Raw genomic sequence first — 13,996 nt, 5'->3', positions numbered from 1 at the left:
TGCAGACTGAAGGGTCCTGGGTTCGATTCTGGTCAAGGGCACATACCTCGGTTGCAGGCTCCAGGGCACATGCAGGAGGCAACCAATCGATGTTTCTCTCACATCGATATTTCTCTCTGTCTTTCCTTTTCTCTTCCACTCTCTCTCTAAAAATCAATGGAAAAATACCCTCAGGTGAGGATTTAAAAAGAAAAAAAGATGTTGAAAAACAAACAGATAAATAATAAAATAATTTTAAAAAATAATTATTTCATTTACAATAGCATCTAAAAGAGCAAAGTGGTTAGTAATAAATATAACCAAGGACATGAAAGACATATATACTGAAAAGTACAAAACATTGCTGGAAGAAATTTATAAAGACCTAAATAAATAGAACATCTTGTATTCATAGATTGGAAGACTTCACCTTGCTAAGACAGCAATATTTCCCAAAGTGATCTACAGATTTAATTCAATCCCTATCAAAATCCCAATGGAATTTTTACAGAAATGGAAAAGCTAATCGGAAAATTTATATGGAATTGCAAGGGACCCAGAATAGCCAAAACAATTTAGAGAAAGAACAAAATATTATACTTTTCAACTTCAAAACTTACTCCAAAGTTACAGTAATCAAAACAGTGTCATACTGCCTGGCTGTTGTGGCTCATTGGTTTGAGCATTGACCAATGAACCAGGAGGTCATGGTTTGAGTCCCAGTCAGGACATATGCTGGGGTTGTGGGCTCTATCCCAGCAGGGGGTGTGCATGAAGCAGCGGATAGAAATACAGACCAATTAAATAGAATTGAGTACCCAGATATATACCCACATATCTACAGTCAATTGATTATCTTGGCAATATGGGTGCCAAGACTATTCAATGAGAAAAGGATAGTCTCTTTAACAAATGGTGCTGGGACTACAGATAAACACATGGAAAAAAATGAAGATGAACCCCTACCTCAAACCATTTACAAAAATTAAGTCAAAATGGATCAAAGACCTAAATATAAGAGTTAAAACTATAAAACTCTTAGAATAAAGCATGAAGTTTTAGAAATAAAACATGGGTCCTTAGATATGACAATGGGTGCACAAAACAACAAAAGAAAAAAAAACAGATAAATTGAACTTCATCAAAATAAAAAATGTTTATAAAGGACACTATCAAGAGAGTGAAAAGACAACCCACAGATGGGGGGAAATTTTTGTAAATTGATAACAGTCTAGTATAAAGAATATATGAATAACTTTTACAATTCAAAAGTTTTACAATTCAAAGCTGGTTTGGCTCAGTGGATAGAGTGTCAGCCTGCAGACTAAAGGGTCTCATACCGGTTGCAGCTTGATCCCCACCATGATCAGGGTGCATGTGGGAGGCAACCAATCGATGTGTCTCTCTCACATCAATGTTTCTTTCTGTCTTGCCCCTTCCTTTCCACTCTCTCTCTAAAAGTTAATGGAAAAATATCCTCAGTGAGGATTAACAAAATAAAAAAATAAATAAAAATACAATTAAAAAATGGCTAAAGAATTTGAAAAGACATTTCTCCAAAGAAGGTAAACAAATGTCCAATAAACACATGAAAAGATATTCAACATCATTAGTCATTAGGGAAATACAAATCAAAATCTCAATGAGATAACTACTTTATACCTACTAGGATGACTATTAAACAAAAAATTAAAAATAAGTGTTGATGGGGTTGTGGAGAAATTAGAAATCTTGTACATTGTTAGCAAGAATGTAAAATAGTGCAGTCACTGTGGAAAACAATTTGGTAATTCCTCAAATAGTCAGACATAAGTTTACTCTATGACCCAGTAATTCCATTCCTAGGTATATACCCCCCAAAATTATAAAGAGGTTCTCAAACAAATACTTGCACATAAGTGTCCATAGCAGCACTATTTACAAGAGCCCAAAGATGGACACAACCCAAATTTCCATCAATGGACGAATAGATAAACAAAATGTGGCTAATCCATACAATGGAATATTATTCAACCAAAAAAAGAAGGATGAACCCTGTAAACAATGCTAAGTGAAAGAAGCCAGATACAAAAGACCACGTACTGTATGATACAATTTGTATGAAATGTCTAGAATAAGTAAATTCAGAGACAGAAAACAGATTAGAGGTTGCCAGAGGCTTACTGTGTGTGACGGGGCAGGGAGGGGAGTGGGAGGGGTGTTACAGGGAGGAACTGCTTACTGGGTATGAGGTCTCTTTGAGGAATGATTAAAATGTTTGGAACTAGATAGAAATGATGGTTAAACGGCATTGGGACTGTACTAAGTGCCACTGAATTGAAAATTATTAATTGAATGTAAATTTCACCTAAAAAGAATTAACCTTGGGGAATCCTGGGAATTCCACTGCTTAATGTTTATAACCCAAAGCTCAGAAGCAGGAAGGAATTCGCCCAAGGTCACACTCTACCCGGAGGAGATGGCCCTGCCCTTTTCTTGCTTTGATTTTCATCCCTGACTCGTTTTCAGATGACAGCAACTGTTCCTATTTGCTAGCCACTTACTACAAGATTCCATTGAGAACTTCCTGTGTGTGGCCATAATGAGAATGCTTCCCCAACAAGCCTGTGAGGAGGTGCTGCTATGACCCCCCATTTTATAAGGAGAAAACTGAGTCCTGGAGAGAGGTCACTTGTGCCGAAGGTCCCAAAGCCAGGTGGTTTGACACCAAATCCACACTAACCAGATGGCGGTGTATTTTCAAAAAAACAGTTGTGACAAATGTCTGGCCCCACATGCCCTTCCAGACCCTATGTCCTCTTCCCTGAGTCTGGGAAGACCTCTATGACTGTCTGGACACATAGAATAACACGAACAAGTCCAGAAAGGCAACACAGCTTCCTCCTGGCTAGTGCATGTGCTGAAGCAATTTCTCTCCCTCTTCCCCCCGCCCCCCACCCCTTGTTTTGGAGCCCTGTGCCCCTGTGTAAGAAACCCAGCTTTCTGAAGCCTCCATGCCGGAGACCCTATGACTACATGAAGAAAGCGACGTCTGGCCAGTTTGGAGCTACAGCTCCACACACCACCTGACTGCAACTGTGTGAGATACTGGAGGCAGACCTACTCAGCTGAGCCTTTCCCAAATTCCTGACCTACGGAACCGTGAGGCATCATAAGTGATTGATATTTTAAGTCGCTAAATTTTGGAGAAATTGGTTACGCACAACAGATAACTGCTACAACTACTCTGCTATTTCTCCAGAAATAGCTGTTGCTATGGGCCCTATATTTCAAATATCTCCATGCTAGTCCCTGGCAGTACTTGCCCCAATTAGTACTGACTAATCAATACTGACACCCTCAAATTTGTTTTCTTTACTCCTGGTTTCGGGTCTAAAATTGTGTGTGTGAGGAAATCTGGGGTATTGCCTCGTTTTGGGGGCTCAGAGCTCTCTGCAGTGGGAATTTCGGAAATATAAAGGAATCACTGAATGGAGACTAAGGTCTGCAAGGTACAGGCGTTATTTTACTTGTCCAGTTCACCCCAGAATCCCCTTTGGGGAACTCCTTTACAACACTGGATAAAGCAATCTGGGTGCCCCCCCTTCCTCTGGCCAAGGGGAAGACGGTGACCCAAGCCAGGCCAATCCCATGCCCTCTCATCAGAATTTGAACCCAAAGCTTTGGGAGTTGGGTTCATTTCACTATGGTTCCCTGAAGGAACTGTCCCCTGTTGCCACGTCCCCAGGATGTCCCGCTCTCTGCCCTTCTGTTACTTACTGCTCTGAGATTCCCATAGCCTTCCAAGAATTTTATTTTAGGCTTACGTTAGCCAGATTGGTTTCTATTGCCAGCAACCAGAGAACTGGCTAATGTAGGAGGCTGAGACTGTGGGTGGGGGACTGAATTCAGGGTCCAGGTGACAGGGCAGAATAAAGGCTCTATTTTCCACTGTCTTTTGCAGGTAGGGAGGTCCATGTGACTAGGTTCTGACCAGTGGGATGCAATTAGAAATGATACGCAGCTCCCAAAAAGGAGAAGACATGCCCTCTTCACGCGCCTCTCCATGCTGCGGTGGGAGGAAGATGTGAAGGCTGGCGCGTGCGCATCCATCCTGGATCAGGAAGTGGAGCTCTCCTTCAGCAACAGGACAGAAGGAGCGGTGGCCCTGCTGAGTGGAGGGGAGCCACACCAGTGCTGCGTGGCCTGCCTCTGGGTCTTTCCCATGAAACAGAAGGAAACTTCCATTTCACTGAAATCCCTGGTGTCTGGGGGTTTCTGCTACAAGCCTCAGAATCCTCACTGGGAGAATACTACTGAGAAAACAGCCCATTTGATGCTTTCATCTGATTCTCAGAGGGGACCTTGACCCCCCAAAATATAAAGAAACACAGGGAAAATGAATCAAGGCTGAAGGAAGAGTGGGGAAGGGAAATTGTTTGAGAAGGGCCTGAGGGAGCCTGCTCGGGGTAGGAGCTAAACTTGACCTGGGTGGGGCATATCCATAAACAAAAATTCATGGAGCTGGACAAGGAGTGCACATGTATGTATATGGTCCTCAATTAGAAAAGTCAGAGAAACATGAAGAACTACTGATAATAAGGAGGATGGTAGCCAGTGTTTGTCTGAGTGTTTCCCATGTGCCAGTCATTATTCTAAACCCTGGTATTAACCTACTCAAGTCTACAATATCCTGTAAGTTAGGAGCTCGGAGTTCAGCCCCTTTTCTGGATGAGGACACCAGACCTGGAGAGGAGAGGTGAATGGCAGGCCCGGGAGGGGCTGGAATGCCGGGGAATGGGAGAGGAGTCAGCAGGCTTTGGGCTCTGGCGATACTCACGGAGTCCTTGAGTGCCAGGAAACAGTGGCAGATCCAGCGGCGGGTGGTCCCGTCACGGCAGATGTAAGAGAAAGCCTTGTCCAGGTTGCGGTCAGGAGCACAAAAGGAGACCTTTTCAATGGTCTGGTCCACCAGCAGGTCCTGGGAGCGGTTGGGGAGGCCGAGAGGAATGTGAACTGTCTCTCATGTATTCATTCAACAATTCCCTTAGTGTCTCTCTGTCTCCCATTCTGAGTGGGGTAGGCACTGAGAAGTCACTGTGCATTCTGCTGTGGACTCTAATGGCATGGGGCCCCCAGTTTATCACAGAACCAGACCCATCACCAGGAGAGAACCCAGGCTGTAATGAGGGAGGCACAGGCAGAGAGATCACAGATGGGATTGGGGAGGCACAGGGGCTTGCAGGAGCCAAGGGGAGGTGCCTGACCCAACTTGGATATATCTGGGGGGTGGAGTCAGGCAACGCTTCCTAGAAGCAAAAGGCAGGGCACAGTATTTCAGGCTGAGGGACTGCCTGTGCCAAGGTGTCCATACTCTTCTGTCATTAAACTAACTCTCATTGTGTACTGGCTGCCTCCTCTGGTGGTCTCTGGGCTGGAGGCAGGGAATTCAAAAGTGAGCAAACAGACACCCAGATCCTGGCCCATGGCACTCCTCACTGGCTGGGTAGACTGACAACAAACACATAACAGCTAACAGTCATTGATCTGAACACTTATGCTGTACCAGGTGATAAAGACCAATAGCAGCTTTAACAAATATACTAAGTTGGGAGGGCCTACAGGAGGAGCTAGGGTTTATGGAAGTTCTCACACGCTATGTAATCACAAGAACCCTACAAGGGAGAACCCTACCTATATATATAAAAGCCTAAGCGACCAGAACATGCACTGACCACCAGGGGGCAGATGCTCAATGCAGGAGATGGTGGTTAATGCGCTCCCACAGCCAACCTCCTCCAGCCAGCCAACCTCCCACTGTTCCTCCCCCTGGCCGGCAGGCCCCGATCAGGCTATCGGGTGATCGGGCCCCTGGCTGGGACGGGGAACTGGGGGTGGGTGGCGGCAGACGTGGCCCCTTTCCCAAGGGGGCCGAGGGCTGCCTGCCTCCTGAGGGCCAGCGGCCAACCTCCCACACCCTGTTCCTCCCCCGGCCAGCAGGCCCCAATCAGCCAGCTGCCCACTGAGGTGGTGGTGCAGCAGTGAGGGAAAGAGGAGGGGGAGAGGCAGGGAACCATGTGGTGGCAGCACCGGAGTCAGGTATCCGTTCCTTCCATGCCTGGCCTGGCAACCGCTGCCGCCTCTCCCAACTCTGCTGGGGACTTTGGGCCTTGATTGGCCTGGCCCTGATCACAGGCCAGGCCTAGGGACCCCACCTATGCACACATTTCATGCACCGGGCCTCTAGTGTTTATAATAAAGCTCTATGTTCTAACTTCTTCCCTTAACTTCCTTTTCCCTTCTATAAATACCCCTCAATCTTGGCACGCAGGCCAGAGTGTGCATGTGGCTTCGTTTGTCTGCATGCACTGGTTTGCAACCCTTTCCTTTACCCCAATAAGTCCTTTTTGGTGACTAAACAACTAGTCGGTATTATTTTTCATTTGACAAAGGCACAGTTGTAAACTATGTGATACACTTTCTCAGGTAATGGCAGGGTCTTTATTATCCCCATTTTAAAGATGACACAGTTGAGGCACAGAAGGGTAACATCTCATACCCAGGGTCACCCAGCTGGTAAGTGGGTGAGCTGGAATCGGAGCTGAGGCAGCTGCTCCACAGTCTGTGCCCTTACCCACTATCTATGCCAGCTCACAAATAACCACAGGACTCAATCTTGAATTATGACTGGGGTGTGCCATGATGTTGCAGGAGCACATGGTATTGTCTAGAAGGTCCCTGAGGGAGGGAAATCCTAGAGGTGGGTGGGAAAGCATCCTTAGCCCCATTTGAGCAGGATGAGGAGAGGGGCACTCTGGTGCCCTCTCCTAACCCTAAAGACCTCCTACCTTGGTCTTGTCATCCACCACTCGGAGCCCATCGGCTGACACCCACAGGACCGACTTCACGGACTTCCGGCCCATCTGGGGGGGAGGTGAGAATAGAGGGCCGGATGAGGGCTGCCTCTTCCAGTCTGACCTTGCCCCCTCTCTGCGCCAGCCCCTCACTCACCGCCTTCAGCCTCTTCACAGCATCCTCACACACGTGCATCCCCCTGGACTCCTCCACCTCCACGTGACCCAGGTACTTGGAGGGAGGAAACAGGAGGACATGAAATAAGCAGAGTAATCAATAATTCCTAGTGTTCCCTGAGCAGCTGCGATGCACTACACAATGTCCTAAGCACAACATATGTATTAACTCATTTACTCTGCACCTCAGCTCTACAAGATGGGTACCGCATTCCCACCCCAAATATACAAACGAGAGTATGCGGCAGTGATTCCCACCCTGCCTCTATCCCTGGGCCTTCACAACATCATTCCTGTCCTGAGTGCCAGCATCTGCATCTGAGCCTGAGGACTGGCCCCAGCAATAACTGATGGGATTTGGGGTACACATGCTCTAGCTCCCTCCTCTTGTGGGTAGATGGCTCTATTTCCCAGAGTCCCCAGTGGCATGAAGCACAGTTGCCCACAGCTGCAATTTAGTAACACACCATTGATTGGCTGTCTTCCCTTCCTCACTCCCACCAGCATTCCCCATTCCTCCCAATGGCCTGCATCTAGGGGAATGGACCAAGTTGGTATTTAAACCTGAACTTGCTGTCTCCCTTATGAATGTGTAGTGTGGGTTGTAAAGGGTCATAGAAGGATTTGCAAATGCTACAAAATTTTTGTGACTCTCCAGTGCCCTCTGGAAATTATGAGCTCCCACAAAATGGGGTGACCCAGGCATGTCGTCCCCCAGGTAACATTTCCCTGGTACAAGAGAATGCGTGCAGTTTTTTAAAATATGTTTTTATTGATTTTAGAGAGAGAGGGAGAAAGAGAGACAGAAAAACATCGATGTGAGAAACATCAAGCTGCTGCCTCCTACACGCCCCTTACTGGGGATCTAGCAGACAAGCCAAGGGGATCCAACCAGGGACCTTTTGGTGCACCTACAACTGCACACCACCAGCCAGGGCTAGGTTTTTAATCCCGACTCTGAAGCACTCAGGCAGTGGGGTCACGCTTCGCTTCGGCAGGCTCACAGTTCTTTGTGGATGAGCTGTTTCCACCACACAGGACAGAACCGCCTCACCCAACTGGGGCACGCATGCGCCCCACCCCCCTGCGCCCTGCTCACTCACCCTGACTGGGAAGCTGCACGTGCCCTTGCGCACCGCGTCCTCGTCTGCCTGCCACTGGTGCGGGCGTGATGCCTCAGGCATGTAGGCTGGCTTCCGCCGCCGCAGGCTCTGCCTTAACTTGTTCATTGTGCCAGCCCCGTCTGCTGACACAGGGCAGGGAGTGGTCAAGGGCCAGGGTCAGAAGCATGGGGCTCAAGGAGGATGGACACAGAGCTCAGGGAGCTAGGGGTGAGATAACAAGGGAGTAGGTTTAGGGGGTTCTTGGGTTAGAGGACATGACCAGGGAACTAGGACCAGCAGCAGTGACAGGGAAAGGGGGTGATGTAAGGCAGGGGAGTGCTAGAGCCAGAAGACATGGAGCTAAGAGGTAGGGAGGTCTGGGATAGGGGTCACCGCCTCTAGGGGTCTGGAGATTGGGGATGTGACAGTCTAGATCTAGAATCATGAGGATCCAAAGTAATGGGAAGTCAAGGCATTGGCAGGCTCCAGGATTACAGGGCGCAGAGCCAGGGTCATGAGGTCAACGGCTTTACAGGAATGAGGGCAGGGGGTGAGGTGGTCAGAGGGAACAGGAGTTGGGAGTTACATGGGTCCAATGTGTGGAGCATGGGTCCAATGTGTGGGGGTCTTAGAAGGTCCAGGGATTGAGATCCCGAGCCAAGGCAGAGGGTATGGAGAACAAGGGCTCGTCTCTGTGCCCCAGAGATACCACCCCTCTAACAACTGTGTCTAGTCTAAGGCAGGAGACCTGGGGCAGTGTGCACCTGTGACTGTCAGAGGTAGGGATGAGGGTGGAGGGAGCCAGCTACTAAGATAGTCTTCATGGACTAAGACAGTCTTCACTGACTGACAAGCCATAGTGGCAGTCCCAGGAAGAGGGCGAAGGCACACACACAGGACAGAGCACCAGCAGATGGGGACTATATGCATGTGCAAGCAAGTATGCAGGTGGAGTTCCTGAATGGTGTCTGTAAGGGTGTCCAGAGCTGAGCATGCAACTATTGTGGGTGTGTGTATTTCTGAAGGCTGGACAAAAGGACGTAGGTCTGAGAATGGTTGTTTCCTAGAGTATGTGTCTGTGCAGGCTGGCCATGAGGGGATCTATGTCCAAGAGTGTGGTTGTTGTCTGTCAGTGCAGGTCCTCAAAGATTGTTGATGAAGGGTATCTATGTGTGAGAGTGGTTGTGAGTGTGCGTTAGGGAATGTTGCCTGTGAGTGTATGTCTCTGAGCAAGAAGCTGTTGTCTTTGAACTGTGTCTGCATGAGGGTGTGGCTACTGTCATTGATGACTGCTGCCTCTGACAGTATATGTATGACAGTTACTCAAGAGACCATGTCTATGACCAAGACTGCAGCTGTTGTTAGGGAAGGTATGTCTGTGTCAGAGCATGTGGTTGTTGTTGTAGTTGGATCCATGAGTGTTGTTCTGAGGATGTGTCAGTATGCACCCATGAGGTTGTTGCCTTTGAGAGTTGTTTGTGACTGTATTTATGAGGATGTGACTATGTGAGAACATGGCTGTTGTCCATGAGTGCTGGGTATTATGGTGAGACTTCTGTATGTAGAAGTGTAACCTTTATGACAGAATGGGTCCACAGGTACTGTCTTGTGAGGCAATGTCTGCTTGAGAAAGTTTGGCTGTTGTCTATGAAAATGTGCATCTGGATATGTTGTCTGCAAAAGTGTGTATCTAAGAGTCAGTATCTGCTTAGTGTCTGTAGTCACCTGTCTGAGGGAGTCTAGGTATAGTCTGGGAATGTGTCTGAATGTCTGTGACTCTGCACTTGTGTGTGTGTTGGGGTCGATGTGTGTCTGAATGTCTCAGTGTGTGTATGACATGGTCCAGGTATGTGTATCTGTGCACGAGTCGGGCTTGGATGGTCACTGAGTGTGCAGGGAAGAGGTTTGAGGGTATCTACTCATGAGTGTGATTAGGCCTGTGTGATTGCAGGGACAGTTCTGCTAGGTGTGCTAGGCAGACCCACCCACACACTCAGTCCTGGTCCTGTTCTAGCTGGTCACTCACCTGGCTCCGTCCTGGAGGTTTCAGGGGGCCCCGGGGCCCCACAGGGGGCTGGGGGCAGACGCTGCTCAGGCCTTCTGGGTCTGCCCTGCCCAAGGGACAGAGGAAAAGGTGAGAGGCTGGCTTGGGATGGGCACACTCCCCTACCTTACCCCCTTGTTGGGCATCAGCCATCCCCCCTCCATCTCAGGCTCCCTGATGATAGCCTGGTTGTCATAGCAACTGTTACAAGGGAAAGGAGCCACCTGGCTGTGTTTTGGGGGCATTTCTTAGGGAATATTCTGGGCTCAGGAGGCTCTTAGTACCCACAGTGATGGTGTGAGGAGGAGAGTAGCCTTGTCTTCTAGACATGTGTTCAGGGATACACAATCACATGTATGATGCAACTCATGTCTACAGTTGTCCCTAGCACTGGGTCACAACTCTGCACATTTAGTTATACACAGACACAACCCCAACTATACACACCAGGTCACACAGACTTACCTAAACAGTCACAGCCACTACAGACATCTTGTCACATAGCCATGTTCACAGATACACACAGTCTCCACTACAGACATATGTCTACATGCATATAGAGAGTCCTAGCCTGCCTAGGCACTGCCACAAACTCCTGGTCATGCCAGCTACTGATATTTGGTCACTTCTATTTTTTTCATCCACATACAAAGAGCTGAGCTCAGGCATACACACTAGAGTGGCATATGTACAGCCACACCCAATGACAGTTATGTTTCCTCAGGCAGCCACCCAAATACTCACATCACAGACCCACTCACATAGAATCACACCCAGTCACACAGATGAAATCACAGACATAAACACTTATCACACCTAGCTCCAATGCTGTGTGTTGACATCTGGTCATGGATGCATGCAGACATACACACAGCCACACCCAGTCACAGCCAAATGTGTTGAATCATCTACAGGCACACAGCTGCACATGGACATTCAACCCTTGTATCAATCACACCAATACACCTTTTTGGTCACACACTGTCACACAATGACACATACCCAGTCATAGGGGCTCACATTTAGTCACAGATTCAACTAACTTATATGGACAGTCCTCCATCACCAATCAGACAGAGACCTGGATGGCCATGGCCCATGCATTATAAGGAAACAGGCTGGCACACTCAAGACATGCATACAACCACCAAGAAACAACTGTCCCCAAGGATGGCCACACTCAGACACAGCCAGACAACTGGTGGTCCAGAGTCACAGCCATACACATTTCAGAACTGGTCGTGTATGCAAAGTCACACAACGTCAGTGTCCATATTACCTGGCCATATATCACAGTCATAATTCTGTCACCCGATAATCCCTACCCAGCTATACCACATCATAGCATCACAGAGAAACACAGTCTCTCTTCATGCAAACACACAAGTCACACAGACATGTGACCACATACAATCACAGCCCCATGTAGTCAGACACATATCTCACACAGAGAGACAACTTCCACTTTACACACTACATGCACACAGTCAGGTGCATGCTCAGAAATGCAGTGACCCAGGCGTAGCATTTACAGCTGCATTTATGCAGAAGACACAGCTCCTGACAGTCATGCTGCCACCAAATCGCACTCAAACACCAGCAGTCCAGCATACACACAGACACACACACACCAAATAGTCACACAGCTAGACACACGCTCACAGCCCATGACACAGACACAAGTACTTATAGTCACCCAGGGTCACAGACATGCAGGTCACACAAATATAGAAGCCCCAGTCACCTACACTCCCTCCAACACACACAGTAGCCTGGTGCCATCAGACACAGACACACCTATATCTTGAGTTAGATACAGTGAAATAACCCACTATTAATGGTCAGCCAGAGTTTCAGACCCCAAGTCAAGTACATAATCCAAATCACACATTCGCAACTGCAACTACACACAATCACTCAGTATCAACACACAGCTACATACAGTCACTTATATAACTCTGGTCATATACACAGACCAGTCGCACAAACATACAAGGCACAGTGCCATCACACACACCCAGTCACACAGGCACAACGTGACTGACTTCGTATACAACGGCAGTCACATACTCAGTGGCAGGGAGGTGTGCCACAGACCTATGTGTGACACAAATATAAATCAGACACAACCACAAATGTACACAGCCATTGGGAGAGTCGCACATGGACAGCCATAGACACAACTCCATTTACACATAATCACAACTCCACCCACATCTTCAGTCAACCACACACAAGTCCAACCCCAGACTCAACATATGCACTTCCACATACCCAGTCATAGTTACCAAGGCACACAAACACGGGGTCACTAAAGATGGAACCACAGACACAACCCCACAGTCACAACCATACACACACCCAAACAGACTAAAAAGTACCGGGTTCTTTTAGAGCAGCTGTCGTATACACATAGTCACACAAATGCTGGGGTCACTCACAGACACAACCACAAGCACAAAACACAGACACAAGATTCCCCACAGTCACCAGCACAGACACACACAGAGCCAGTCACGTAAACAGGGGGTCACACTCAGGCACCCCCCATCGCTTGCTTCCCCCTCCCCCCCAGGTACCACACACAAAGCCGCCATCACCTCCGACGCTGCAGACAGACTACAGTCGGTCTCTGGGAAGCCGCCCCCACCCCTTCCAGCATGAATCCTGGAGCGCGGGGGACCGGCGCATTATCCGAGGGTGGGGCCACTCCCAGGCAGCTGGGCAGCCTCAGGGACAAAGGGGGTGGCTCAGCGGACCTGAGCCCTGGGACCCTTGACCAAGCAGAGAGGGGAAAGGGGATGTGCCTGAAATTTCCCTGATTTTATTCAGGCTGGGGTGGGGGTGGGGTCCCAGGCACTGGGACCTTGTTTTGAGAAGGGGCTGTTCCTGGGACGCTGCCCAGGGATTGGAGGGAGGGGGAAGGATGCTGTGCCCAGGACGCCCCTGAGGGACAGATCTGCCCGGAAGCCCCCAGGTCTTGGGTTGGTGGGGAACCTGTGCCCAGGGACCCACCAAGACCTTGCCCAGAGGGTTGTTGTGCTCAGAGCTCCCCTCCGGCAGGGAGGAGTCGGGATGGCGTCTGGGCTGGAATCGCCTCCAGGAGGCCTTGGCTTCATCTGGGGGTTGTGTCCCGGACCCATCCCCAAGCCTTGCGGAGGGAGTTGTACCGAGAATCTGTCGCCCTGTCCTTGGTTTTTCTGAGGTGGAGTTCGGGGTCGGGGGTCCCTATCTCTAGGGCCTTGGTAAAGGAGGGCCTTGGCGAGACCCCTGTCTCCCAAGCTTTGACTTGGTGGGGGCCTGTTCGTGGACCCCCACCCAGGACCGCACTCTCCAGCCTTGGCACCCTCTCCATCGGCGTGCCTCCCACCCTCCGCCACATCAGCAGCGGCGCCGCCCCCCACCCGAGCCCCACTCTCCCGCCCTTCTCACGCTGGCTGCCGCGCTGCGGGACATCCAGGGCCCGGGCGCCCCCGCCTCCCGCGGCCCCGGCGGGGCCCGGATCCCCGAGTGGTGCTGCTGCTGCTGTGACGGTGGCGGCGGCAGTTCTGACGGACGCTGGCCGGGGCTGCAGACCCGCGGATGGTGCGGGATGCACACTCTCCAGCTCGCTCTGCTCCCAGTGGTTTCCGATCCGGGGGCGGAGGGAGCGCCCCTCCCGCCTCGCCTCCCCGCCCCGGCCCCGCCCACTGGCCCGCCGCCGGCTGGATACACAGAAAGACCCCGCCCCGGCCCTGCGCCCAGGCCGGCCCTGGCCCTACCCCCTTGGTCACCAAGCCACGCCCACACGCCAGTGTGACCCCGCCTTCTCCGGTGCGGCCGCCACTCAGCCACGCCCATTAACCAGTCCCTGACTGGAT

General features: G+C 49.8%; 1 protein-coding gene across 6 annotated transcripts in view; it reads right to left on the bottom strand.

The window, feature by feature from the left end:
* The window catches only part of NUMBL (NUMB like endocytic adaptor protein), a 34,693-nt gene extending 20,912 nt beyond the window's left edge, over window positions 1–13,781 (bottom strand). For 2 of the 6 annotated variants that reach the window (XM_036346000.1, XM_036346005.1), the window contains exons 1-6: window positions 13,569–13,737; window positions 10,119–10,203; window positions 8,093–8,232; window positions 6,970–7,044; window positions 6,807–6,881; window positions 4,799–4,939 (exon numbers count right to left, since the gene is read on the bottom strand). In XM_036346000.1, coding sequence (XP_036201893.1) covers window positions 4,799–4,939; window positions 6,807–6,881; window positions 6,970–7,044; window positions 8,093–8,232; window positions 10,119–10,203; window positions 13,569–13,592 — 540 coding nt within the window. In that variant the 5' untranslated portion in view covers window positions 13,593–13,737. Of the gene's footprint in view, window positions 1–4,798; window positions 4,940–6,806; window positions 6,882–6,969; window positions 7,045–8,092; window positions 8,315–10,118; window positions 10,204–13,568 lie in introns of those variants that run through there. The other 4 variants (XM_036346006.1, XM_036346001.1, XM_036346003.1 and 1 more) reach the window with 4 other exon arrangements.
* Window positions 13,782–13,996: the final 215 nt, after the last annotated feature.

This window comes from Myotis myotis, unplaced genomic scaffold (assembly GCF_014108235.1).
Source record: "Myotis myotis isolate mMyoMyo1 unplaced genomic scaffold, mMyoMyo1.p scaffold_m19_p_19, whole genome shotgun sequence".
Lineage (NCBI taxonomy): Eukaryota > Metazoa > Chordata > Mammalia > Chiroptera > Vespertilionidae > Myotis > Myotis myotis.
This window is presented reverse-complemented; position numbering and strand designations above follow the sequence as displayed.